Below are 25,423 nucleotides of genomic sequence, written 5' to 3'. Positions count from 1 at the left end.
CTATAAAAGCCATAACAGACTACCGACCGTGCGGTAGTCTGTTATGGCTTAAAGGGACCTTATTGACTATACGATCCATACCAAGTTTTAAAATTGTATGCAAGTAAAGGTGCTTTAAAACGATATAAAGCCATAATGTCAAGTGAATGATGTCTGTATTTATTATCTGTTTTGTATTCTTATTATTATATCTGTGGTGCGAATCGTCAACGTCAAATTACAGCTTGACGTTTCGATCCCACAATAAAGCAATCTTATAGAAACCGAATTAAATTCATTATTTTCCTACACAGTTCACTATTTTGAGATCACATGCTAAGAAAGCTCAAGTGTTATAGTTCGTTTTACTAAAATGGTAAGTTATTTCATGCTTTAGAGTCGTGTGTTTCTATGGTTGTCTATGTTTCTTATGCCGTTTTGTATAACTTTTTATTTAAAGGACGCGTCAAGCACTGGCACTAGCTCGCCAGGTTTGATGGCAGCGCCGCCGCTCTTGCCGCCGCCGATGTTAGGCGGGCTAGCGCCCCCGATGCCGCCGCAAGTGGCGATGCCACCGGTGCCGGGGATAACTCCAACGATGGCTGCGATGCCTCCACCTATGGGTTTTCCACCTATGATACCTCCGTTCTCGATGCCTCCACCGGGGTTTCCACCATTTAAACCCGTAAGGCCACAATATTTTACAGCATTATTAATTTTGAGGTTACAATTTTCAAACATTTCAATTGATTGCTGGAGCTGTAAGTATGTAGTCCTAGTGGTCTGCAACGCTCACAGAAATTTTAAGATCCCTTCAATGTGCAACACTTTGGTTCACAAAGGGGTGGACTATTTGCAGATTGTAATAGTTTATAGTAAACATTTCCCAAAATAGAGTCTCATGAACTAGAACAACACAGCTATTCTTTGCATGTTTAATGTGAAAGTCATACAGATTTTTTTTTTATTACTATGGAACCTGTAACAGTGAATTGGCTATATAAATTCACATCAATCAGATAAATAAATTTTCTAGCAATTTTTTTTGTTAGGATTGACATTTAGTTACTGTAAATTTTTGCTAAATTTCAGGATCTAACTGCTCCAGCACCAGAAATTGCTCCGATCTCAAACCACACCAGTCCCTGGTCAGAGCACAAGGCTCCTGATGGCAGAACATATTACTACAATTCTGTGTCTAAGCAGAGTCTCTGGGAAAAGCCGGATGATCTCAAAACTCCTGCTGAGGTATTTAACCATGACTCAAGATTTTGACATTTTTATTTGCAATAAAGAAATTATTGTGTAAACATGTTATTATGTTTCAAATACATTAAGAGTGGAGGAGAGAAGAAAAATCTTTAAAATGTATTTGGGTAGTTCTGGGTCAGTTCCAAATGTGGGAAATTCAGAATAATGGATAATTCGAAAATCACCCATTTATTTCCGTAATTATTCAAAGACAACATTTCAAAGTGTTATTCAATAACCCAAATACTCCCTTCTCATACATTCTAATTGGCCTGACCTATGGAATATTTTAATAACAAAACAAATTTTATGACAAAAAATTTACAAATTATTTTTAGAAACTGCTTTCCGCCTGTGTGTGGAAAGAGTATACAACAGATGCTGGTCGGCTGTACTACCACAACATTGAGACCAAAGAATCTAGTTGGGTGGTGCCTGCCGAGCTGCAGGAGATTAAAGATAAGATTGCTGCAGAGGAAGCTGCTCAGTAAGTTTTAAAAGTATTTAATGTTTTTTTTTCACCTGTGATTACATTAAAATTTTCCGAAAATTGTTTTCTATGACTTTGATGGCAAATATACATGTATAACTAAAACTAGCTACAATTAAAATAACTGAAATACTAAAAATACCTATCAAAATTTTGTGCCATGGTAGGGGTGCCCATCATGCAGGTATCATTCCCGCGCTGGATTGCTATGGCCAATCTTTGCGCGCGAGGGTCACGTGTGGCCTCCCATAGGCGTTTGCTGAGCGCCTGGTGGAGCCCCTGCGCCCCCTACCCTACGAGCCTAGTGTCTCGACGTGGCCTGTTTGCTGGTAGCTGAAATGTAGGACGCTGCCAAGGTCCTTTCCATCTGAAATTCCGATAAAAAGCACATGAATATAGGGACCCTTCTCTGATGGAAAGCTACAAATGAGTCTTTATAATTTTTTATAGAGAGGCAGGTGTTTTATCAGGTACTAGTTCTTCAAAAACAAGCAATTTATATTTGTTACATTACTCAATGTCATTACAGAGCAGCTTTGAATGGAGACCTGCCTCCTGGAGAGGTTCCCCTGCCAGGGTCTCCAGCGGTGCCCAGCACTGGCAGCTCGGCCCTTGATGAAGCCATGGCCAAGACCCTAGCGGCTATAGACCCCTCTATTGTTGGCTCTATACCTATACCAGATGACAGTGAGTTTTACCATATCCTGTCTGTGTAAGAACACAACACTAGGAGTCTATGAGTAGGGTCTAGTGTTATTTGGCTGCGGTATTCTGTATTATGAATTTCTAACCTTTATCATGTTACTTTTGTATGTTTAACTAGTTTATCACGAAAAATAAATGATTTATGATTTAAATGATTTATAAAGTGGATTTACTTTCCTAGTTGGGCTCTGCTCTCTAGATCTGAAATGACATTTGCTGTACCTTACCACACAAAGTGAGACTTTTTTTTAAGTCTCTTATAACTGGAAGGTTAAGAAACACATGTGTTTATTTTTAGTTGAGCCAGAAGATGTAGCGTCACCAGCTCAGGCCCCTGGGGAAGCAGCCGACGCCGTGGCTGAACCGCAGTACAAGGATAAAAAAGAAGCTATTGAGGCTTTCAAAGAACTGCTCAAAGATAAAGTAAGTAAAGATACATTTCTACAACTTTACGGCATTATATTTAAGCCTTTATAGAGCTAGAGGTAGGTAGAGGGAATATATTTCCCACATTGATTTTGAACATGATGGTTCAAAGTGATAGGGTTCAATTTTGCATAATTTCTGACTTATGTCTTATAAAGGATTAACAAGTTTTACTCCAAATGCAAATATTGCTTTTAGCTTAGTATAAAAATGCCATGCAGAAAATGACCAATGCCAATGCTATGAAGAAATTTTCAATTTAGAATTTAACTTTGATTCTCTTTGCTGAAGATCACTATGGTGGGAAGAGAGAGGTTAATATATATTAATAGTAATTTACGACATTTTTCAGAATATTTCATCAAACGCTACATGGGAACAATGCGTGAAAATTATATCAAAAGACCCGCGGTATGCAATATTTAAAAAACTCAATGAGAAAAAACAAGCTTTTAATGCATACAAAACACAGAAGATCAAAGACGAGAGGGAAGAATTAAGGTATATACCATATTTTAATTGATTATTTACTACTTTATGCCAGAAAATTAAGTTACTTATTTATTGATTTATTCCAGGTTAAAAACAAAGAAAAATCGCGAAAATCTTGAAGAATTCTTGCTGACTTGTGACCGTGTGACGTCCATGACAAAGTATTACAAATGCGATGACATGTTTAGCAACCTAGAGGTATGTTTCCAATGAAATACGAACATACTAAGTTCTACATTGAAATATTTTCAGAAGTTTAATTTTGTAATTAAGTGTGACAATATATATGTTCACAGATATGGCGATGTGTACCAGAGTCAGATCGTAGAGATATTTTTGAAGACTGCATATTTACGATAGCAAAACGCGAGAAAGAGGAAGCTAAGGCATTGAAGAAACGAAACATGAAAATGTTGGCACAGGTAAAATTAACACATAGTTCATACCTTCATAACATCATAGCATACTAGTAGAGCTTGCACATAGGACATTTTTAACTCAGAAATACATTCCTAAGGGAGTGAAATAGGAAGTGGAAAATTTGCTGGCTTGGCCCTTGCTATGTCAGGTACCTATGTCACGCGGCTCCGGCGCACATAGACACTAATGGCCTTATTTATAAATGCGCTGCAAGACTGAATTTAGCTAAATCGTATGTTATTCTGTAATTAAAACTTATGTATTTGTAAGAAAGGGATAAAACATAAATTAAGTAATTGAGGCTTCTATAGTGTTATGAAAATGGGGGTTAAACTATTTCCGTACTGTGGCGTGTCCGTCCTATGACAATACGTCGTACAGATATAGTGCATAATTATTTTCCATCGTATTTTCTCGGAAACGTTAGTATTTGTCATGCTACTTCTGTCAACCTCACTAACCTCAGTACTTTTTGTACCGAGACTGACTGAAATAGCAAGACGCGTTCGTACATTTCCGTGAAAATACGATGGAAAATGTATTATTATTATGTATGTATGTAATAGACAATTATGTATTAACTGCGAGCGATATTAGTATTAACCCCTTTGAACGCCAAAGACGTCAACTGACGCGCGCTGGCTTATTATCAAACTTCGTGCATTCCGACAAGGTTCACGATGACGCGCCGCACACGATATAGGCGTGGCATGGCGTTGAAAGGGTTTATCCCTAAGGCCCACTTGCACCATCCCACTAACCCGGGGATAAGCGATTAAACCAGTGGTTTCTAACCTGGGGGTAATTACCCCCGTGGGGGTAAAACTGGTATTTTACGGGGGTAATAAGCTAACCTAATATAACAATACAACACAACAAACGTACACGTTTTATTTTTTATTACCATTGGGAGGAGGGGTAAAATCAGGTTCCCTAGTTAGTCATAGGGGTAACCGGACTGAAAAGGTTAGGAACCACTGGATTAAACCGTTAACCCAGTGTCAAATTGTACTGGTAACCATGGTAACTCCAGGTTTAACCGGTGGCCCTACATGTAATTGCAGGTTTTGGAGAACATGAACGAGATCACATACAGCAGCACGTGGAGCGAGGCGCAGGTGCTTCTGCTAGAGAACTCCGCCTTCAAGAACGATGTCAGTCTGCTCGGCATGGACAAGGAGGACGCGCTCATAGGTGACAAGTGGCGTTATTCGGCTAAACGGCTGCTAACTTAATCAGTTGATGATCGTCGTTTGTCCCTATCTGTCGTTATGCCTTAGAGAGGATCAAACGATTGATCGTCAGCTGATTAACTTAGCAGACGTTTATGAATAACGCCGTTACAAAATGGCGGTTACACCGACACATATTACATGATAGTGTCACGCATGACGAGTCTTTCGCTCGGCATCTCATAACAACACCAAGTTATATTAACTAACTACAACTTAGGTATACTTTACTGCGAAAGAAAAAATAATATAATCAATAGGGAGTATTACTGCAATGTTTTGCCGCCAGAGTGCAGTATTAGCGACGTAAGTATACCATAGAGTAACTTATACATACTGTACCTTAAACTGTTTTTGACAAGTTTTCACAGACAATCAAATATGACATTGATACTTTAAGGCGGTTTGTTTACAAAGGGTCTACCGGGAAACGCGAAATCGAAACTCAGCTATCTGCCTCTTTATCGCTCGAATATGCAAGAGTGATAGAGGTTAGATAATAAAATTTCGACTCTCTCGTTTACGGTAGACCCTTAGATTGTGACTTATTATGGGAAGAGCGCCACCTACGCAGAGTTTGGCGTAATATTCCATATTGAATGTGTGAAATAAAAAAATATCTTATGTTCGACTGACCCTAATACACGTTGCCATTGTCGCCTGATAATTTGTTATTGATTTTGCATATCCAAAGTGTCTCTTATAATCATATCTCTACCATATCAACTTTTGCTAGCCCTACATACACATGTACATATGACTAAAGTGTCATTCAATAGAACTTGCTAACTATGTAAACAAACCGCCACGCCATACTAAAATTGACACTGAATGTCAAATTACTAGTAACTTTTGTTTACATAGTTAGCAAGTTCTATTAAATGACACTTTACACATACACATATACCTATACATATGACTAACATATTTTTATTAAAATCTTACAGTTTTTGAACAGCACATAAAGAACATGGAAGCCGAATATTTGCAAGAAAAAGAACAGCTCAAAAAGAGAAACAAACGGCAGCAGAGGAAAAACAGGGATAACTTTTTGGTATGATATTTTTTAGTGTCAGTTGAATGTTTGAGAAGTTAAATATTTTAAGAAACACAATCTTAGCACCTGACTTATGTTATGATGCAAGAAATAAAATATTCTTAAACACATGCTTAGAAAAGTTGGCCATTACAACCAACTTCTTTTCAAGTAGAATTTCTATATTAACATTAATATTAATAACATGTGGATACCACAGAAGTACAATATTTTATATAAGCCATCAAACACAGGGTAATTATCACAACAAAAAGTTTAGCCAAAAAATTCGATTCATCAAAGTAGCGCAATGGGTGTGATTTAACACATTCAGTGCCGAAAACCCGACTATCGGGTATTTTATGATTTCGTTCCCAGGCTGGACGACCCGATAGTCGGAATCGTGCTACTACAGCTTTATATGACGAAATTTTTGTGGCTTGGCGCGGATGTCTTGTTTGACTGAGTGGCAATGAATGTGTTAATGGTTTGGACCAACAGGCCTTGCTGGACGGTTTACACGAAGAGGGCAAGCTGACGTCCATGTCGCTGTGGGTGGAGCTGTACCCCGTCATATCGGCTGACATGCGCTTCTCTGCCATGCTAGGTACGAATAATAATTGTAATAATCCACCTTTGCCGGCACATCATTCCTGATACAGGTATAATATACTTAATAGGGAGTCCCAACCTGTTACCTTGCTATGTAACATTTATTAATGTAAATAAATATTTTCATTTTTCATTTTCATCATTTATTGACCGAACGCGCGCGAAGCGTCTCCTTTTCAGTTTGGGCAAAAATGCTTTTGTATGTCCGCATGGCATCAATAACGATATGGATTTTTTTGATGATTTATTAGATCTTTTTCAAAATGGTTCGCGAGGTCTACAGCTCACAGAGCCACAAGTTGAAATAAAAATTATAAAACGGCATCATAAAATAGCACATCCAAAAATCGAGAGAGAGAGAGAGAGACATGTTCTAATTTTATTCTTGCAATATACATTATTGAATTTTCATAATATATATGTACTTTTATATATCATTTCATATTTACCAGTCGCTTTTCGGTGAAGGAAAACATCGTGAGGAAACCGGACTAATCCCAATAAGGCCTAGTTTACCCTCTGGGTTGGAAGGTCAGATGGCAGTCGCTTTCGTAAAGACTAGTGCCTACGCCAATTCCTGGGATTAGTTGCCAAGCGGACCCCAGGCTCTCATGAGCCGTGGCAAGAAATGTCGGGACAAACGCGAGGAAGAAGAGGAGATATGTACTTTTAAATATAAACCTTATTCAACTAACAAGAAGATCTCGGCGTATAAAAGATACGTATTATGTAAAATTATGAACTTCTAGTATGTATTATGTACCTACAAACAACTTTAATTCCAGGTCAAACAGGCTCAACCCCACTAGACCTATTCAAGTTCTACGTGGAGAACCTAAAGGCGCGCTTCCACGACGAGAAGAAGGTCATCAAGGAAATCCTCAAGGAGAAGCAGTTCGAAGTGAAGCCGGACACCAGCTTCGAGGAGTTCGCCACCGTGGTGTGCGAGGACAGCAAGTCTGCCGCCTTGGACGCCGGCAATGTCAAGCTCACCTACAACTCGTTGCTAGAGAAGGTGAGGTCACTCCCACATAGTTGAAGTGAAGCCGGACACCAGCTTCGAGGAGTTCGCCACCGTGGTGTGCGAGGACAGCAAGTCTGCCGCCTTGGACGCAGGCAATGTCAAGCTCACCTACAACTCGTTGCTAGAGAAGGTGAGGTCACTCCCACATAGTTGAAGTGAAGCCGGACACCAGCTTCGAGGAGTTCGCCACCGTGGTGTGCGAGGACAGCAAGTCTGCCGCCTTGGACGCCGGCAATGTCAAGCTCACCTACAACTCGTTGCTAGAGAAGGTGAGGTCACTCCCACATAGTTGAAGTGAAGCCGGACACCAGCTTCGAGGAGTTCGCCACCGTGGTGTGCGAGGACAGCAAGTCTGCCGCCTTGGACGCAGGCAATGTCAAGCTCACCTACAACTCGTTGCTAGAGAAGGTGAGGTCACTCCCACATAGTTGAAGTGAAGCCGGACACCAGCTTCGAGGAGTTCGCCACCGTGGTGTGCGAGGACAGCAAGTCTGCCGCCTTGGACGCCGGCAATGTCAAGCTCACATACAACTCGTTGCTAGAGAAGGTGAGGTCACTCCCACATAGTTGAAGTGAAGCCGGACACCAGCTTCGAGGAGTTCGCCACCGTGGTGTGCGAGGACAGCAAGTCTGCCGCCTTGGACGCCGGCAATGTCAAGCTCACCTACAACTCGTTGCTAGAGAAGGTGAGGTCACTCCCACATAGTTGAAGTGAAGCCGGACACCAGCTTCGAGGAGTTCGCCACCGTGGTGAGCGAGGACAGCAAGTCTGCCGCCTTGGACGCCGGCAATGTCAAGCTCACCTACAACTCGTTGCTAGAGAAGGTGAGGTCACTCCCACATAGTTGAAGTGAAGCCGGACACCAGCTTCGAGGAGTTCGCCACCGTGGTGAGCGAGGACAGCAAGTCTGCCGCCTTGGACGCCGGCAATGTCAAGCTCACCTACAACTCGTTGCTAGAGAAGGTGAGGTCACTCCCACATAGTTGAAGTGAAGCCGGACACCAGCTTCGAGGAGTTCGCCACCGTGGTGTGCGAGGACAGCAAGTCTGCCGCCTTGGACGCCGGCAATGTCAAGCTCACCTACAACTCGTTGCTAGAGAAGGTGAGGTCACTCCCACATAGTTGAAGTGAAGCCGGACACCAGCTTCGAGGAGTTCGCCACCGTGGTGAGCGAGGACAGCAAGTCTGCCGCCTTGGACGCCGGCAATGTCAAGCTCACCTACAACTCGTTGCTAGAGAAGGTGAGGTCACTCCCACATAGTTGAAGTGAAGCCGGACACCAGCTTCGAGGAGTTCGCCACCGTGGTATGCGAGGACAGCAAGTCTGCCGCCTTGGACGCCGGCAATGTCAAGCTCACATACAACTCGTTGCTAGAGAAGGTGAGGTCACTCCCACATAGTTGAAGTGAAGCCGGACACCAGCTTCGAGGAGTTCGCCACCGTGGTGTGCGAGGACAGCAAGTCGGCCGCCTTGGACGCCGGCAATGTCAAGCTCACCTACAACTCGTTGCTAGAGAAGGTGAGGTCACTCCCACATAGTTGAAGTGAAGCCGGACACCAGCTTCGAGGAGTTCGCCACCGTGGTGTGCGAGGACAGCAAGTCTGCCGCCTTGGACGCCGGCAATGTCAAGCTCACCTACAACTCGTTGCTAGAGAAGGTGAGGTCACTCCCACATAGTTGAAGTGAAGCCGGACACCAGCTTCGAGGAGTTCGCCACCGTGGTGTGCGAGGACAGCAAGTCTGCCGCCTTGGACGCCGGCAATGTCAAGCTCACCTACAACTCGTTGCTAGAGAAGGTGAGGTCACTCCCACATAGTTGAAGTGAAGCCGGACACCAGCTTCGAGGAGTTCGCCACCGTGGTGTGCGAGGACAGCAAGTCGGCCGCCTTGGACGCCGGCAATGTCAAGCTCACCTACAACTCGTTGCTAGAGAAGGTGAGGTCACTCCCACATAGTTGAAGTGAAGCCGGACACCAGCTTCGAGGAGTTCGCCACCGTGGTGAGCGAGGACAGCAAGTCGGCCGCCTTGGACGCCGGCAATGTCAAGCTCACGTACAACTCGTTGCTAGAGAAGGTGAGGTCACTCCCACATAGTTGAAGTGAAGCCGGACACCAGCTTCGAGGAGTTCGCCACCGTGGTGTGCGAGGACAGCAATTTTGCCGCCTTGGACGCCGGCAATGTCAAGCTCACCTACAACTCGTTGCTCGAGAAGGTTTGTATGACACACCTGCATAATTAGGGCTGATTTACACAGCGCGCGAACTCGTATGTGACATTGCGGACCATTGCGGTTACAACAATTCATCCGAACGATGAAATAACGCAATGTAATGAAACTCGCATGCGAGTTCTCGCACGGAAGTTCATTGCGCGTGGGTTTAAATTCCCCTCAGAGTTAAAATTCAAATTGATGTGCAAGTTACTTAATGCCCTTGCGCAGTTTATACACTCGTGGACAAACTTAGAGGAACGCAAAAAAAAGTTTCATTACCTACTAATTATCCAGTAATCAAACCTTTTTTTGCGTTCCTCTAAATTTGCCCATGAATATAAGTACAGTGAGGGATTACTTATATTTTAAGTTATTAACTACGTCGATATAGAGTGGTATATGAGTCGAGCGACTCGACCTTCAACTAGCACCATCTACTTGCGCACCATGCGCGATCTGCTAAACTACCTATAGCCAATAAACACGTACTTAGCAAATAGCCCACATGTGATTATAGCACATGCGAGTAACTTTTACGCAAGCATCACTGGAAATTCATTCATAGCAGCAGCTCAAATCAATCTAGTCATATATGTATGCAACTATGTATGTCGTTCGAAACATGTTCGAAATGTAGAAGTAGAAACTACTGTTCTTATTTCATTATAATTAGCCTTATCTACCATTAATACCACTACTTATACCATAGAGAAATAAGTAAGACAAGAGTGCTCACTCCATACATCAGTTCAGACTATTAATTTCAGTGTCTACATCTAGCATCGAGTAGCGGAACTATCAGTACTACTACTTAACAATAGATGTAGCAGTACTGATAGTTCCGCTACTCGATGCTAGATGCTAATAGTCTTTCTGGTACTAAAACTGATGTATGGAGTGAGCACTATGTATTTTTTTCTCTATGCTTATACATAAAAAATTTACAACAGGCCGAAGCAAGAAACAAAGAGAAGATGAAAGAAGAATCCAAGGCTCAAAAGAAGCTAGACAGCGCGTTCAAATGGGCACTGAGCGAAGCCAACGTGGACCACCAGCTGCCGTGGAGCGAGGTCCAGGAGAAACTGGACCTGGAGGCGCCGGAGTTCGCCGCCGTGCCTTGTGAAGAGGACCGCCTTAGGATATACAAGGTAACAAAACCTTCGCACTTTATGTCAGAACGCTCAGACCACGCTCAGAGCTCGACACTAAGCCAGGGGGGTGTCACTCCGCAGTTTAGGTACATTTGGCCGGCGCGCCCATCGGACAGGCGTATGGCAGTGGGCTGCCGCTCGGCGTGCACGATAGTCATGTCACGTGGCGCTCGCGCAAAATTGAAAATACACAGCGGCTTCGAAACTTACTTCCGTGAGAATCAGACATACTATCTCCGGATAAAAAATGTATGTTTACATAATCAACGTTTGTAATTCCTACATATTTATCTTAAAAATAATAAATCAGTGGGTATAGGTATAAAAACTTGTCAAGTGATAACCCCGTGCCGACACTCACAGCTCGGTCATAAAACTGCGGCGCGCAAAGGAGATTCACGGTTCGTGCGCGGTTGTAAGTTTCAATTTTGCTTGCAGGCGGCGATATAGGTGTAATTTTATACCTAAATCTGACTTGTGAAGGAGTGAATTTTCTGTATGGTAGTACTATTAGTTATTCTGTGACTAAGCGTGACGAGCTAAAGGCCAGACCACCTGTGGCCATCATATATAATTACGTCGGAGGGGTGCTGACCTGCAGCGAGTGTGGCCGTACGTTTGCTGCAAAGATTGGCTATGTCAGTCACCTGAGAGCGCACCAGCGACGCTCTCAGCGGTAGATAGCAGTCGCTGTGGCCGAAAACGGCTAGGAGATGATGATGTCGTACAACGAAAGTGGTCCATCTAAGTCTGCACTGTTGACTTTTAATTATTTTGGGTAATTAAAAAAATTGTCTACTAAACAATTTGGAAATCCATGCTAATGTTAGCATAAGTTGGTAAGTCAGTCAGACTTACCAATCTTGATTCTGTTTACAGAATAGCTATTACACCAATATATTTGTATTAGACTGATTATTATAACCCACAAAGTTACATACAGGGTGCTCCTCAGTGGCTACACAGTCTTTCAATCATTTCATTCTACATTTTATATGTGACATTACACCTGTATGGCTACCACCAGTTTGGCACTGACAAACGCCATCGAGAACGTTACTTTCAATGCAACCCGCTCGTACTGGCATATTAGTGCGAGCGAGATGTATAGAAAATAAATTACGTAGCGCAGCGTCGATAGCGCATATCGCCGCTATACTTACTCAACCTCGTATCTGCAACACTCATTTGATGACAAAAACACCCGTATTCCGAATTAAAGAAAAGCGACGTTTCCATCAAATTATTGTTGCAGATATGAGGTTGAGTAAGTATAGCGACGATATGTCAGTTTTGACACTGTCAGTGACTCATGGTACGGGCTCTTTAAGAGGCGCTCCCGGCAATATGTACCCACCTGGAGAACTAAAAGTTATTATTAAATATTTTTTTGTTGTTGCAGGACTTCCAACACGAGCAGGAGGAGAGCTGCATGCACTATCACCACCCAAAGCCGCGGAAGGCCAAGCGCTCCAAGAAAAAGAAGCGTTCACACTCACAATCTCTGGTAAGTTTCTCTTTTTACAGTGAGACTCGCGCCGCCCCGCCTGGGTGCCCATGTCTCTGACATCTCTGTTTAAGATTGTCGTATATATGTAATTCAGTATATATTTACAATGCTATATGCTCAGAAGACGCTTCTCTAAATTGATTGTATAGGCACACAAAGGAATAGTTTTCAGCACGCGTAATGAAAAAATAAGTGCGCAGCGTGCCTCCAAATGGGCTGCGTGTTCTTTTTTATTTTTGAGATTCAAATAGGCACAGTTTTTAAACATTTTATGTAAAATGTTATGTGATATGTGCAAGAAGACAATTATCTACTCATTCAAAATTGATTTATTTTGTGCATTTGTTTCTCAAACATACGAGGGGCGTTCAATAAAAAGTGAGAATGAGTATGTTATATACAACTTTTATTAAATGTAATTTTATTTTTCGACATAGTCACCTTTTAGCATAATACGCTTAGTATATCTTTTTTCTAAACTTAAAATTCCATTTCTAAAAATGGTTTCATCTTGAGTACTTAAAAAATCTTGTACTGCAGCGACTACCGCGTCGTCGTCTTCAAATTTTTTGCCTCTTAGGCATTCCTTCAATCTCGGAAATAGGTAGAAATCACTAGGGGCGAGGTCTGGTGAATACAGAGGATGCTTAAGGATATCGAACCCAGCATCACGTATTGCAGCCATTGCAACGGCGGACTTGTGTGCCGGTGCATTGTCCTGATGGAACAACACAATTTTCGACAGTTTACCTCGCCGTTTTTCACGGATCTCATTGCGCAATGTTGCTATTTGTTTGGCATATAAAGAGCCCGTAATAGTGGCTCCATGCTCGAGATACTCAATCATTACGACCCCTTTACCATCCCAAAAAACAGAGCCCATGACCTTACCGGCAGATGGGCCCACCTTGAATTTCTTCGGAGTTGGAGATGATGGCCTTTTCCATGTCATAGACTGCAGTTTCGTTTCAGGGTCGTAATGATGGAGCCATGTTTCGTCCATTGTTATAAATCGCGCCAAAAAAAGTTCCCGGTCTTGCTGTATCAGGTCCAAAGCTTCTTGACAAATCTCGACTCTAGTTTGTTTTTGTGTGTCAGTAAGCATTCTGGGTACCCAACGCGCTGATACCTTTTTCATACCCAAGCGTTCATGTAAAATATTATGCACGCTCCCCGTTGAAATCTTTACATTTTCAGCAATAAAACGAACCGTGACACGACGATCCGCCAAAACTAAGTTTTCGACTTTTTTCACAATTTCTTCAGTTACTGCTGTAGTAGGGCGTCCGGAGCGGGGGTCATCCATGGTCGATGTTCTTCCACGTCTAAATTCGGCGCACCAACGTGCGACTGTCGAATACGGAGGAGCATTAGACCTTAAAGTGTCCCGTAAATCTAAATTGACTTGGGCCGTAGAAAAATTTTTCAAACGGCAGTATTTGATAACGGCGCGCAGTTCAATTTTCTCCATTTTCGCTAACGTACTCAATAGCATCGCAAAGAAATCGCCGTATTTTTTTTTTTAAACAAAAAACAGTTACTTTTTTTTTCAGGGCAATCAGCTAGGTAGATTAGCTTTACCGGCCAGTATTTACTTTCCTAATATTTAAAGAGTTTGCATCTCATTCTCATTATATATTGAACGCCCCTCGTAGATGTAGCTGTAGGTGGAAGACCTATCAAACCTACAATCATCTGAAAAAAATACTAATTTGAAATCCTCTCTGTTATTACATTACTTACCTACTTGTTGGTGTGTGCGCGACCTCAACTCTGGTGCCGGTATCTACAAATATTACCAGACGGCCACGGAACGCACGCTCGATACCGCCAAACATTTGTTTTACGCAACATATGGTGACTGGCGTCAGCGTCCCTCGTGCACGTTTCGTATAGTTTGTAGCTTTCTAATAGACCCCGAAGGCTAATTCTATTGTCTATTGTTAAGAAAAACCGCTCGTGCCACGTGCCACAACCACCTGCATAAAAAATCGGTACTTCGGTTACTGAGTGCCGGCGAGTCGAACGCTACAGAACCAGTCTAAAATGTGTCATCGAGATGCGTAACAAAGGCGCGTTATCGGAGAGCGCACCTACACTGGTTTTTTGAGCGTTGCGTTGCGTGTGCCAAATAGAATAACTAGGACCCTTTTTTGCAGGTAAGTAGCACGTGCGGTTTTACTGAACAATAGACAATAGGATTAGCCTTCGGGGTCTATTAGAAAGCTACAAACCATGGTATAATAATATACTCCGCCTGGTACTCTCTTCCGAGATTCGCGAATGACCTAACTGTCACTTGCCTACGTCATCATGCTGTTTACAGGTTCTCAAACTTTAAAATGTGGGAGAATTTTAACCAACGGTGAAAATTATTTTAACGGCATTAATTTTAAGTTATTCATGAAGAAACATAGTAAAATAAAACAAATCTATACAGCACTTTTCACTCCTACTCTTACAGTTCCGAATAGAGCAGCCAACCATTTTCGTAACAAAACATTAATTACCAAGCTTACGACGTGAAAAGTTTGGAAAACACTGCGACTGCTGACACTGAGCGAGAAGGAAATAACAATTAACACGCGTTCGACAAGGATGACGGTCAGGGACAAAATGGCGGATTGTCAAATGTGACAGCGCTATCCTGTGTTGCCAGTAGTGTAAACAGAATTACCCGAACGTCTGAAATTTCTTTCGTGAATCGGAAGATATTGCTAACGAATAATTAAAAATGACGTGTTATTGTAAAATTTAAGATAAAATACATATAAATGAAAATTATAAAATTTAAAAGAAATATTTTAACTTATTAACCATAGATATAATGTACCCATGTAACATGTTATGTTGAAATAAAGTGGCAATGTTATTGTGACGTAGGCAAGTGACACTCTGGGAAGAGAAGACCATGTTTTATTAGACCATGCTACAAACTATATGCCGTGTTGCAGTCGCCGTCCAGGTCGCGGTCGGGCACGCCGGCGCCGGCGCCGCGCTCGGCGTCCCCGGGCGCCGCGAGCGCCGCCTCCTGGACCTCGGAGGAGCGCAAACACAAGAAGTCCAAGAAGAAGCACAAGAAACCGCGCGACGAGCCCGCGCCCGTGAGTACCCACCAGGGATGTTGCGGATGCCGATTTTTTGACATCCGCGGATGCGGATTTTTAAAGGCTCACATCCGCGGATGCGGATGTCAAGATAGTACCATAAAAAACGTCAAATATTACATTTTAGTAATATTTTTTTTTTCAAAAAACCGGCCAAGTGCGAGTCGGACTCGCGTTCCAAGGGTTCCGTACTTTAAGTCCCACTCACGCTTGACTGCTCATTTCTAATAGGTTTTTTTGGTTAATGACTAAATTACCTAGCAATCTAGCATTTACGCCGATGCTAAGACGTTCCTGTACCGACCTGTATCCGCATCGATTTTATGCAGATGCGGATGCGGATGTTGAAAATAATGCGGAAGTTCCGCGGTTGCGGATGCGGATGCGGATTGTTGGCGATGCGCTCGTTATATCTGTACCTAGTTATGTTTTACTTATGAAAAATCATAGTCATGTTAAATTAGCTTTTAACTCCTTAGTATTAAGGTTTATATTTGTTTGTAGCATATCTAATGCAACTTGTTACTATGCACCGCGGGGCAGTCCGCTGCTGGCCGCGAGCCTACGCACATACGCTCTCGCGACATTTTTTTGTAATTGTGTTTTTCGAAATACATCTTCGTGTTAGAACCTCGGCCTTTCCTTCATACGAACCCCATACAGTCAACAAAGTGGTCTTCAAACCGGATCCATGCACCGCACTCCGACCACGATCGAAACGCGTAGGTCGAAAGCGCGCCGTGCAGAACAATTAAGGAGGCTTCTAGAAGAAGAACAAAGGATGTCTCAAACGGGCCAGCCGAGTGAAGCACCTTATGGTCATAGTTCTACAGCCAGGTTGGAAGATATTAAGCCAGCTTCAAGTGTTCCGAAAGATTTAGTTATCATAAAAACAACGGAGGGTAGCGTGAAGTCTGAACCAACCGCGGCAGAATTGCGCAAGAAAATGCTTCATACTTCTGCTTCGTATGCCAGCAAAGCTTCTAGCAGCAAGGGCTCAAGAACTTCATCGGCTTCTAGAACAGCAAAGAAGAAGCAACTTTTATTAGAAGCCGCAAAACAAAAAGCTGCCATACAGATGGAGATCATCGATAAGACTCTGGATGCTCAATTAGCAGAGCTGGACGACGAGGAACAAGAGTACGGTTCACAAGTAAGTCGAAGGAGCTATTCTCGAAGTCACGTCGCAAATTGGGTGGATAATCAGAGCAACTTGGAACCGCAAGACGATCTGCAGCCAGCCCCCGATAATGGAATTATTAACATGGGTGAGTTGCATCAGCAAATGCCACATATGCTGCCCGTACCCGGCCCAGCGCCACGCGCCGCCACGCCCGCGCCTGCCCCGGCGCCCGTGCCGCCCGCTCCGCTGCCGCCGCCCGACGGCACCGTCATGGCACTCAACAATGCGATACAAGTTATGGCCGATGCTGTGAAGAACATCTCCACTGCCAGTGCACCGAATACCAGCTTACTCAGTCGACTCAGCACGCCAAAAGATCTCCCCGAGTTCTCTGGCGATTATTTAGAATGGTTGCAGTTTAAACAAGCATATTACGAGTCCACTGAGCTATGTAAATTCACCGATAAGGAGAACCTTTGGAGGCTTAGAAAATGTTTGCGCGGAGCCGCTAAGGATGCAGTCAACGCTTTGTTTATAAGTGCCACGTCACCTGAGAAAGTCATCTCGGCGTTGGAACTACGATATGGTAACTCCGAGTGCATCATTTCCCGCATATTGTACGACATTAAAAAGCTTCAACCATTACACCAAGATTACCACAAAGACATTATTACGTTCGCGTTAAAAGTTCAAAACTACGTGGAAGCAGTACGAGCAGTCGGTCAAGAGGAGCACCTACAGAGGGTAAACATAGTTTCCATTATTTTATCTAAGCTGCCGACAGTACTAATATCGAAGTGGTCAGATTACAGCTTTAATTTAATCAAAGATGGTAAAAAACCTAGATTGGTCATCATGTCTGACTTTCTTAACGACGAGGCAGTCAAGATTTCAACCACTGCAAGTACCTATATTGCCACAAAAAGTGAGAGTTACAAACATAAAACTCAAGACAGTAACAACACACGTAACCACACAATATTAGTGCACGGCGAAGGAAGTGATAAGAAATGCCTTTTTTGCCGAACATCTGTTCACAAGATAACTGATTGTAAACAATTCAAACGAGCGCTGCGCAAAGTAAGGTGGCAATTCGTTAGAAAAAACGGGCTATGTTATAAATGCCTATTATCTAAACACGAACGAGAATCGTGCCTTGCGCCTGCTTGCGATAAGGACGATTGTGGCGAAGCACATCATCGACTTCTGCACTACACGGTAAACAAGATCGAGGCACCGCTTGCGTCATCATCATCATCGGGCCCTTCGAGTTCTACAACATGTCCTACTACGAGTGCGTCAGCGCAGCAAGACCTCGAATCCAAATCGGTTCCTGAGACTTTGACGCATATTAACGCAAGTGATAAAAGGGTGTTGCTGAAAGTAGTACGTATCAGCGTTAATGGACCTAACGGTGTATTTTCGACTACGGCTTTATTGGACGGTGGTTCTTCGGTTAGTTTAATAAGTTCGAAATTAGCGCGGCGCGCGGGATTAACTGGACGTACTAGCACGTTTTGCACACAAGGTGCGTTTGTCGGCAGCGAATTAGTACGCGAATCTACCATTGTGAATGTGAACATTACGGGTATAGACAATAAGGTGCATAATGTAAGGGCGCGTAGTGTAGACGATTTGAGTGTACCGTTACAAAGTCTATCACTTTTAAAATGTGCTAACTTTGCTCACTTAAAAGATATTAAAGGTAAATTATGTACTTCCGATTCAAAACCTGAGATTTTAATAGGTCAAGACAACTATCATTTAATGATGCCTTTACAAATTAGAGAAGGTAAAAATAACGAGGGTTATGCTAGCCTCACTCCCTTGGGTTGGTGCGCTCATGGGAAGGTGTGCGTGCCGCAGGGCGTCCGCCCGCCCACGCAGGTCGAGTCTAACCTTTTTATTTCAGAGTCGGAGCACACGACGGATACCTCAGAGGGTATCGATCTGTTAAGGCAGATCCACGAGGAGGTCCGGCTGTCATTCAAGGTGGACACGATGGGCGTGACGTGCGCGCCGCGGCAGAACGCGCAGGACGCGCGCGCGGTGGCGCAGCTGCAGCAGTCCGCGGAGCTGCGCGCCGGCCGCTGGCACGTCGGCCTGCCGTGGAAGGAGGACCACCCATCCATGCCTGACTCGTATCCTAGCGCTCTTAAAAGGATGAAAGGTATCGAAAATAAAATGATCAAGGACTCTGGTTTTGCTGATAGGTATCGGGAGCGCGTGACTCATTTACTTCAAAATGATTACGCATCTGAGCTGTCGGATACTCAGGTGAGGCCCAAAACATGGTATCTCGCTCATTTTGGAGTAGATAACGTCAACAAAAAACGTCTGCGTTTGGTCTTCGACTCGGCAAATAAGGTAAACGGCTTATGTTTAAACGATTTCTTATTAACAGGTCCCGATTTGCTGTCATCACTATTTGGTATTATGTTACGCTTTAGGGAAAACAAGATTGGAGTAACCGGTGACATCAAAGATATGTTTTTAAGGATCAAGATTCGAGCCGAAGATCAACACGCTTTAAGGTTCCTATGGAGGGACAAGCCTACTGACCAACTAAAAACGTATGTAATGACATCACTGCCGTTTGGGGCTAATTGCAGTCCGTTTGTTAGTCAGTTTATCAAAAACTTGAACGCGCGACGGTTCGAGTCAACTATGCCGGAAGCTGTCGATGCGATATGTAATTCGCATTACGTAGATGACTACATAGACAGTTTTGCAGACGAAGCCTCGGCCATCCAAATGGTAAGAAATATAAATTCAATTCACAGTGCCGGCGGTTTCGAGATGAGAAACTGGACTAGCAACAGTGTCTCAGTTTTAAATAGTCTGCCAAATCAAACCTTAGGTACAGCGGCCGTAAGGTTTAAAGTCGATCAGCAGCAACAAGGTGAGCGTACTCTCGGGCTAATATGGTATCCAGTCGATGATAAGTTAACTTTCGACTTATCATTAAAACGGATTCCCGAAAGTATTGTCAACGGTGATGAGCGTCCTACAAAGCGTCTTATGCTTAGGGTAATAATGTCGATTTTCGATATCTTAGGATTCTTATCTCCTTTCACCATTCAGGGACGTATTATGCTGCAGGATACCTGGCGATTAAATGTAGAATGGAATGATTACATTCCGGATGCTATTTACAACAAGTGGCGAAAATGGATTGACCTACTTAAGGTAATTAGCGACATACGTATACCAAGGTGCTATCAGTCAGCTATTCGCAATCACAACCACGGAGATGTCGAGTCTCCATCTGTGCGAGTAAGCGAGACGGCAGATCACCCGAGCGGAGCATCTGCTGGTACCCCGAGCGCGACGTTGCCGCTATCGACGATCGCGCCTGGCAACGGTGCGCCTACGTCATGCGCTACGAAGGTCTACGAATCCGTAGCAGAAGCTACAAGCGCTACGCGTACGGCAAAGGTAGGTTATAATAACTTACAATTGCATGTGTTTTGTGATAGTAGTACTCGGGCTATGTGTACTGTTGCTTATTGGCGTTGGGAGATAAATGGTTGCATTAAAGTTGCCTTTATTGCCAGTAAATGTAAAGTTATGCCTGTGAAACCATTGACAGTACCTAAGGCCGAGTTACAAGCTGCACTATTAGCCGCAAGGCTGGCTAATACAATAGGTAAGGAGCACAAGATAGTTCCCGAGCGGCGTTACTTCTGGTGCGACAGTTCAACTGTGTTGCACTGGGTGCGTAACAATACGCGCTCATATAAAACGTTCGAAGCGAACCGGTTGGGCGAGATTGATGAGTTATCCCGCGTAGACGAGTGGAATTATATACCTACAAAGCTAAATGTAGCGGATTTAGCTACGCGGGAGACTTTCGATCACGCTCAACTAGATGAATGGTTCGCGGGTCCGAATTTTTTATATGAAGACATATCCTTATGGCCAAAAGATGTGATTTTGTCACAGTCAGACGCCGCGTCGCCTGAATGTGTTGCTGTCGTACACGACGGTTCAATTGGACTGGCTGTACCGGACCCATTGCGGTTTTCTTCTTGGTTGCGCTTGAAGCGGGCCACAGCTACGGTACTAGCGTTTATCAACAGATGCAAAGGTACTCAGAGTCAAGTCGACTGCGGTACTATGGAACGAGCTGAAAGATTGCTTATAAAGCACGCACAGGCGGAGTCCTTCGGCGAAGATATCGCCACTATTAAAAATGGTAAGCCATTGCACCGCTCTAGTAGATTGCTCTCTCTGTCACCGGTGTTGGACGAATATGGTCTGCTGCGAGCGAGCGGCCGCATTGATGCTGTAACAGACGTACCTATTGATGTTAAGAGGCCAGTGATACTCGATGGTCGGCATCAGGTGAGTAAGTTGATCGTCCGAGATTATCACGTGAGGCTGGCGCACGGGAACCAAGAAACCATAGTTAATGAGGTAAAACAACGGTTCTGGATCTTACGTCTAAGACCAACCGTGAAGTTCGTAGCATCATCCTGTATGCTGTGCAGAATTCGTAAGTGTCAACCGCGTATTCCGCGAATGGGGAACTTACCGAGGGCACGAATGGCGCACCATCAGCGCGCATTCTCATACTGCGGTTTAGACCTGTTCGGACCGATGGAGGTCGTCGTGGGACGACGACGCGAGAAAAGGTATGGAGTTTTGTATACTTGCCTGACGGTGCGCGCGATCCACATTGAGCTAGTCTCCTCTCTGACTTCGGACTCGCTGATAATGTCGCTGCGTCGGATGGCGGCCAGGCGTGGCTGGCCATCACACCTGTTCTCCGATAATGGGACAAACCTGCGTGGTGCCTGCACTGAGCTGCAGCGATCGATGCAGGAACTGAACGCCGAAGAGCTGAAAAGCTACGGTGCCAACAAAGGTATGGAGTGGACTTTTATCCCTCCCGCTAGCCCCCATTGGGGTGGGGCGTGGGAGAGGCTAATTCGTAGCGTTAAAACGTCTCTAAAAGTAGTTTTAAATGAGCGTGCACCACGGGACGAAGTTCTAAGCACGCTTATGGCGGAAGTAGAGAATATAGTGAACAGTCGTCCCTTGATGCACGTCTCTGTGGAAAATGGAGGTGTGGAATCACTCACACCGAACCATTTCCTTCTTGGCACGTCGTCAAATCTGCCCACTATCGGTTCTTTTGACGGCTCTGACCTGTACCTGCGGAAACATTGGCGTACAGCTCAGCGGCTAACCGATATGTTCTGGCAGAGGTGGATGAAGGAGATCCTTCCCGACCTCACACCAAGAAGGAAATGGCACGAGGAAAGTAAGCCGCTGCAGGTGGGCGACCTGGTTCTTGTTGTGGACCCGAACTCTCCTCGCAACATGTGGCCAAGAGGTTTGGTCACTCAGGTGTTCGCCGGTAAGGACGGGCGCATAAGGTTGGTGGAGGTGAAGACCAAGACTGGGACTTGGCGTCGGTCTACGGCACGCATCGCACCTATCTCTTTAGTTAATTAGTGCTGAGACAGCACTGGGGTGGGGAGTGTTGGCGATGCGCTCGTTATATCTGTACCTAGTTATGTTTTACTTATGAAAAATCATAGTCATGTTAAATTAGCTTTTAACTCCTTAGTATTAAGGTTTATATTTGTTTGTAGCATATCTAATGCAACTTGTTACTATGCACCGCGGGGCAGTCCGCTGCTGGCCGCGAGCCTACGCACATACGCTCTCGCGACATTTTTTTGTAATTGTGTTTTTCGAAATACATCTTCGTGTTAGAACCTCGGCCTTTCCTTCATACGAACCCCATACAGTCAACACGGATATTCGCAACATCCCTGGTACCCACCTCACTACATTGGTTAACCTTTTGGACGCCAATGACCGATATATCCGCACCGTAGGTTCAACGCCAAAGACCGATTAATCGGTCACAAACCACAGAGCAACATAGACCTATGTGCATATGCATAAAGTTCAATTTCAGTTCTGACACTTCGGTGACGTGGCGTCAGCGTGACAGCCTTTGTGTTTGACACGGCGTCGAAAATGTTAATATCACGTGAGCGGCAAACAAACCCCTGATAGTAAGCGGTTACCGTAACCTTTGGACTCTTGCAAACAGTTTTGTACGATATCTGGTCCCAATCCTTAAGAATATGGAAATTAACAGTATATTATGGTTGTAGCGTTCAGCGTCACCAGAGGAAGGCGGTATTTCGGACTCTTCGCCGCCGCCGCCGCAAAAGAAGAAAAAGAGCAAACGCAGCGCGCCCGCCTCCCCCGCCGCCGACTCCGACCACGCCTACAAGCCCAAGAAGAAGAAAGAGAAACGCGACAAGAAGGACAAGGACAGGTATACCCGCTCACCCAATACCGTTGTAAGATAATCGTAGGTTTGCATAATGGGGTCGAAGTATTTAGCAGATGGTGCCATCATAGCTTGCTCTGTCAATCCCTAGAATTGTGTCTAATTTTTTTGTTTTTAAGCCAAATTTCATAGAAAATGGGGCAAGCTATGATGGCGCCCTCTATGCCAACCTTTAACAGTTGTCAAACCCATTATGGAGATACATATTTTGAATAATTAACTCAGCAAGTTACGGCCAGTGGTTGAACTTGTTAGATTTTTTTTCGTTCCTTGCGACTAATCGGTAATCTGGGCAGAGAGTAGCACTTGTAGTGGTAGATAATAGCAAGCTAGTAAATTTTAGTAACCTTACTATAGTTTTTTTAGCATTAGAAAGAACTTGAAAGAAGGTAAGCGATTTTGACATGTCTTTTAATTGAAAAACACTTTTTAAAAATCAATAACTATTACTTATGAAAGCAGAAGACTATAAACGATCGTATTAGATTCATAAATGTTACATATTTACCGTAACTTATTTTTAAAATGTGTTTTTCAATTAAAAGACACATCAAGATTGTTTACCTTATTATTAATGCTAAAAAAACGAACGAATAGTTCCGCCCACGCTCGACGTCCTTCCTGTTTGTATTAGATTGCAATCTCGAGCCGCAGGACTCTTTTTCTAACACATAAGATTTACCGAAATCGGTACCTTTTGCTGAACGTTCGACGAGCCGCAGGCCTGATATTGGTATCGTGTGTGGGTGCAGAGCGGCGTCGGCGTCGGCGCCGGCGTGGAGCGACGCGGACCTGGAGTCGCGGCGCGCGGCGCTGCTGGCGCAGCTGCACGAGCACGAGGCGGACTGACGCAGCGTCACGCACGTGCGCATCTACAACGCCTACCCGCGCCCGCAGCCACAGAATAACTAATAGTACTACCGTACAGAAAATTCACTCCTTCACAAAAGTCAGATTTAGGTATAAAATTACACCTATATCGCCGCCTGCAAGCAAAATTGAAACTTATAACCGCGCACGAACCGTGAATCTCCTTTGCGCGCCGCAGTTTTATGACCGAGCTGTGAGTGTCGGCACGGGGTTATCACTTGACAAGTTTTTATACCTAAAGTCTATTTTTTTATTTGGTAGACTAAAATTACATTTCATAGTATGAACATCATGTGTCATTTCTAGGCATCGGAGTTTTTGTCGCATGGTAAGACTAATAGCAAGCTATGGAGTCGACATTTGCCATAAATGTAAACTCTTATTCATACTCATACTCATGATTAATTTTATTTAATATGAGATCAGATTACTAAATAGTTACTACGTATATAAGTTTAATTTATTTTAATTTATTAAACCTCATTTGTTGCAATAAATGTATGTTTCAATTGGGCGAGTTGTACTTCACAACTCAAGCACACTATAGCAGATCTTTCATAGTCATATTGTAAATCGTTGTATGACTCTATCCATGCCAAAATTGCAGCTATTTCTGGGTTAGGCATAATAATTAATTATGGAATATTTCACAACGTATTTACCACTTACAGATATAAATAACTACTACGTTTGCAATCACCAGTGATTGACACATGACAAATACTAATCAATTTTATCAGCGGTCAGTACCTACATGACATTAGGTCTTTCGCAGCGATGTAGTTTGTATATTTGTATGTTAAAATAGGTGAAGTTATGAATTCATAATGTAATAGAAAAATATTTTTTTATATAATTCGACTAAGATACACGTACACGACCGACCGACCGCTCTAAAGGCATTTTAAGATAAATTAAATAAATGAGTATGAGTATGAATAAGAGTTTACATTTATGGCAAATGTCGACTCCATAGCTTGCTATTAGTCTTACCATGCGACAAAAACTCCGATGCCTGGCTCATTTCATACTATGAAATGTCATTTTAATCTACCGAATAAAAAAATAGACTTTATACCCACTGATTTATTATTTTTAAGATAAATATGTAGGAATTACAAACGTTGATTATGTAAACATACATTTTTTTATCCGGAGATACATAGTATGTCTGATTCTCACGGAAGTAAGTTTCGAAGCCATTGTGTATTTTCAATTTTGCGCGAGCGCCACGTGACATGACTATCGTGCGAGCCGAGCGGCAGCCCACTGCCATACGCCTGTCCGATGGGCGCGCCGGCCAAATGTACCTAAACTGCGGAGTGACACCCCCCTGCCGCAGCCGCCGCCGCCGGACCAGCACGAGCCCAAGCACTGGCCCCAACAACACTCTTCCACGGATGAAGAATAAACAAAACACTAACATTTTGAGAACCCCTGGATTATATTCGGCGGTTTGGC

General features: G+C 43.7%; 1 protein-coding gene across 1 annotated transcript; it reads left to right on the top strand.

Moving 5' to 3' along the window:
• The first annotated feature begins 220 nt into the window (after positions 1-220).
• On the top strand, positions 221-23,988 carry LOC134650647 (pre-mRNA-processing factor 40 homolog B). The gene is made up of 18 exons (XM_063505583.1): positions 221-355; positions 440-664; positions 1,072-1,227; positions 1,569-1,717; positions 2,250-2,407; positions 2,724-2,848; positions 3,204-3,352; positions 3,430-3,541; positions 3,640-3,765; positions 4,828-4,957; positions 5,943-6,049; positions 6,533-6,638; positions 7,429-7,658; positions 10,833-11,030; positions 12,436-12,540; positions 15,498-15,647; positions 22,911-23,077; positions 23,845-23,988. The coding sequence occupies exons 1-18, from the start codon at positions 353-355 to the stop codon at positions 23,939-23,941; spliced, it is 2,493 nt and encodes an 830-aa protein (XP_063361653.1). The 5' UTR covers positions 221-352; the 3' UTR covers positions 23,942-23,988.
• The last annotated feature ends 1,435 nt before the right edge of the window (positions 23,989-25,423 follow it).

The sequence above is a fragment of the Cydia amplana genome, chromosome 1 (assembly GCF_948474715.1).
Source record: "Cydia amplana chromosome 1, ilCydAmpl1.1, whole genome shotgun sequence".
In the NCBI taxonomy this organism is placed as follows: Eukaryota; Metazoa; Arthropoda; class Insecta; order Lepidoptera; family Tortricidae; genus Cydia; species Cydia amplana.
The sequence above is the reverse complement of the archived record's forward strand: the minus strand, read 5'-3'. Positions and strand labels throughout refer to the sequence as shown.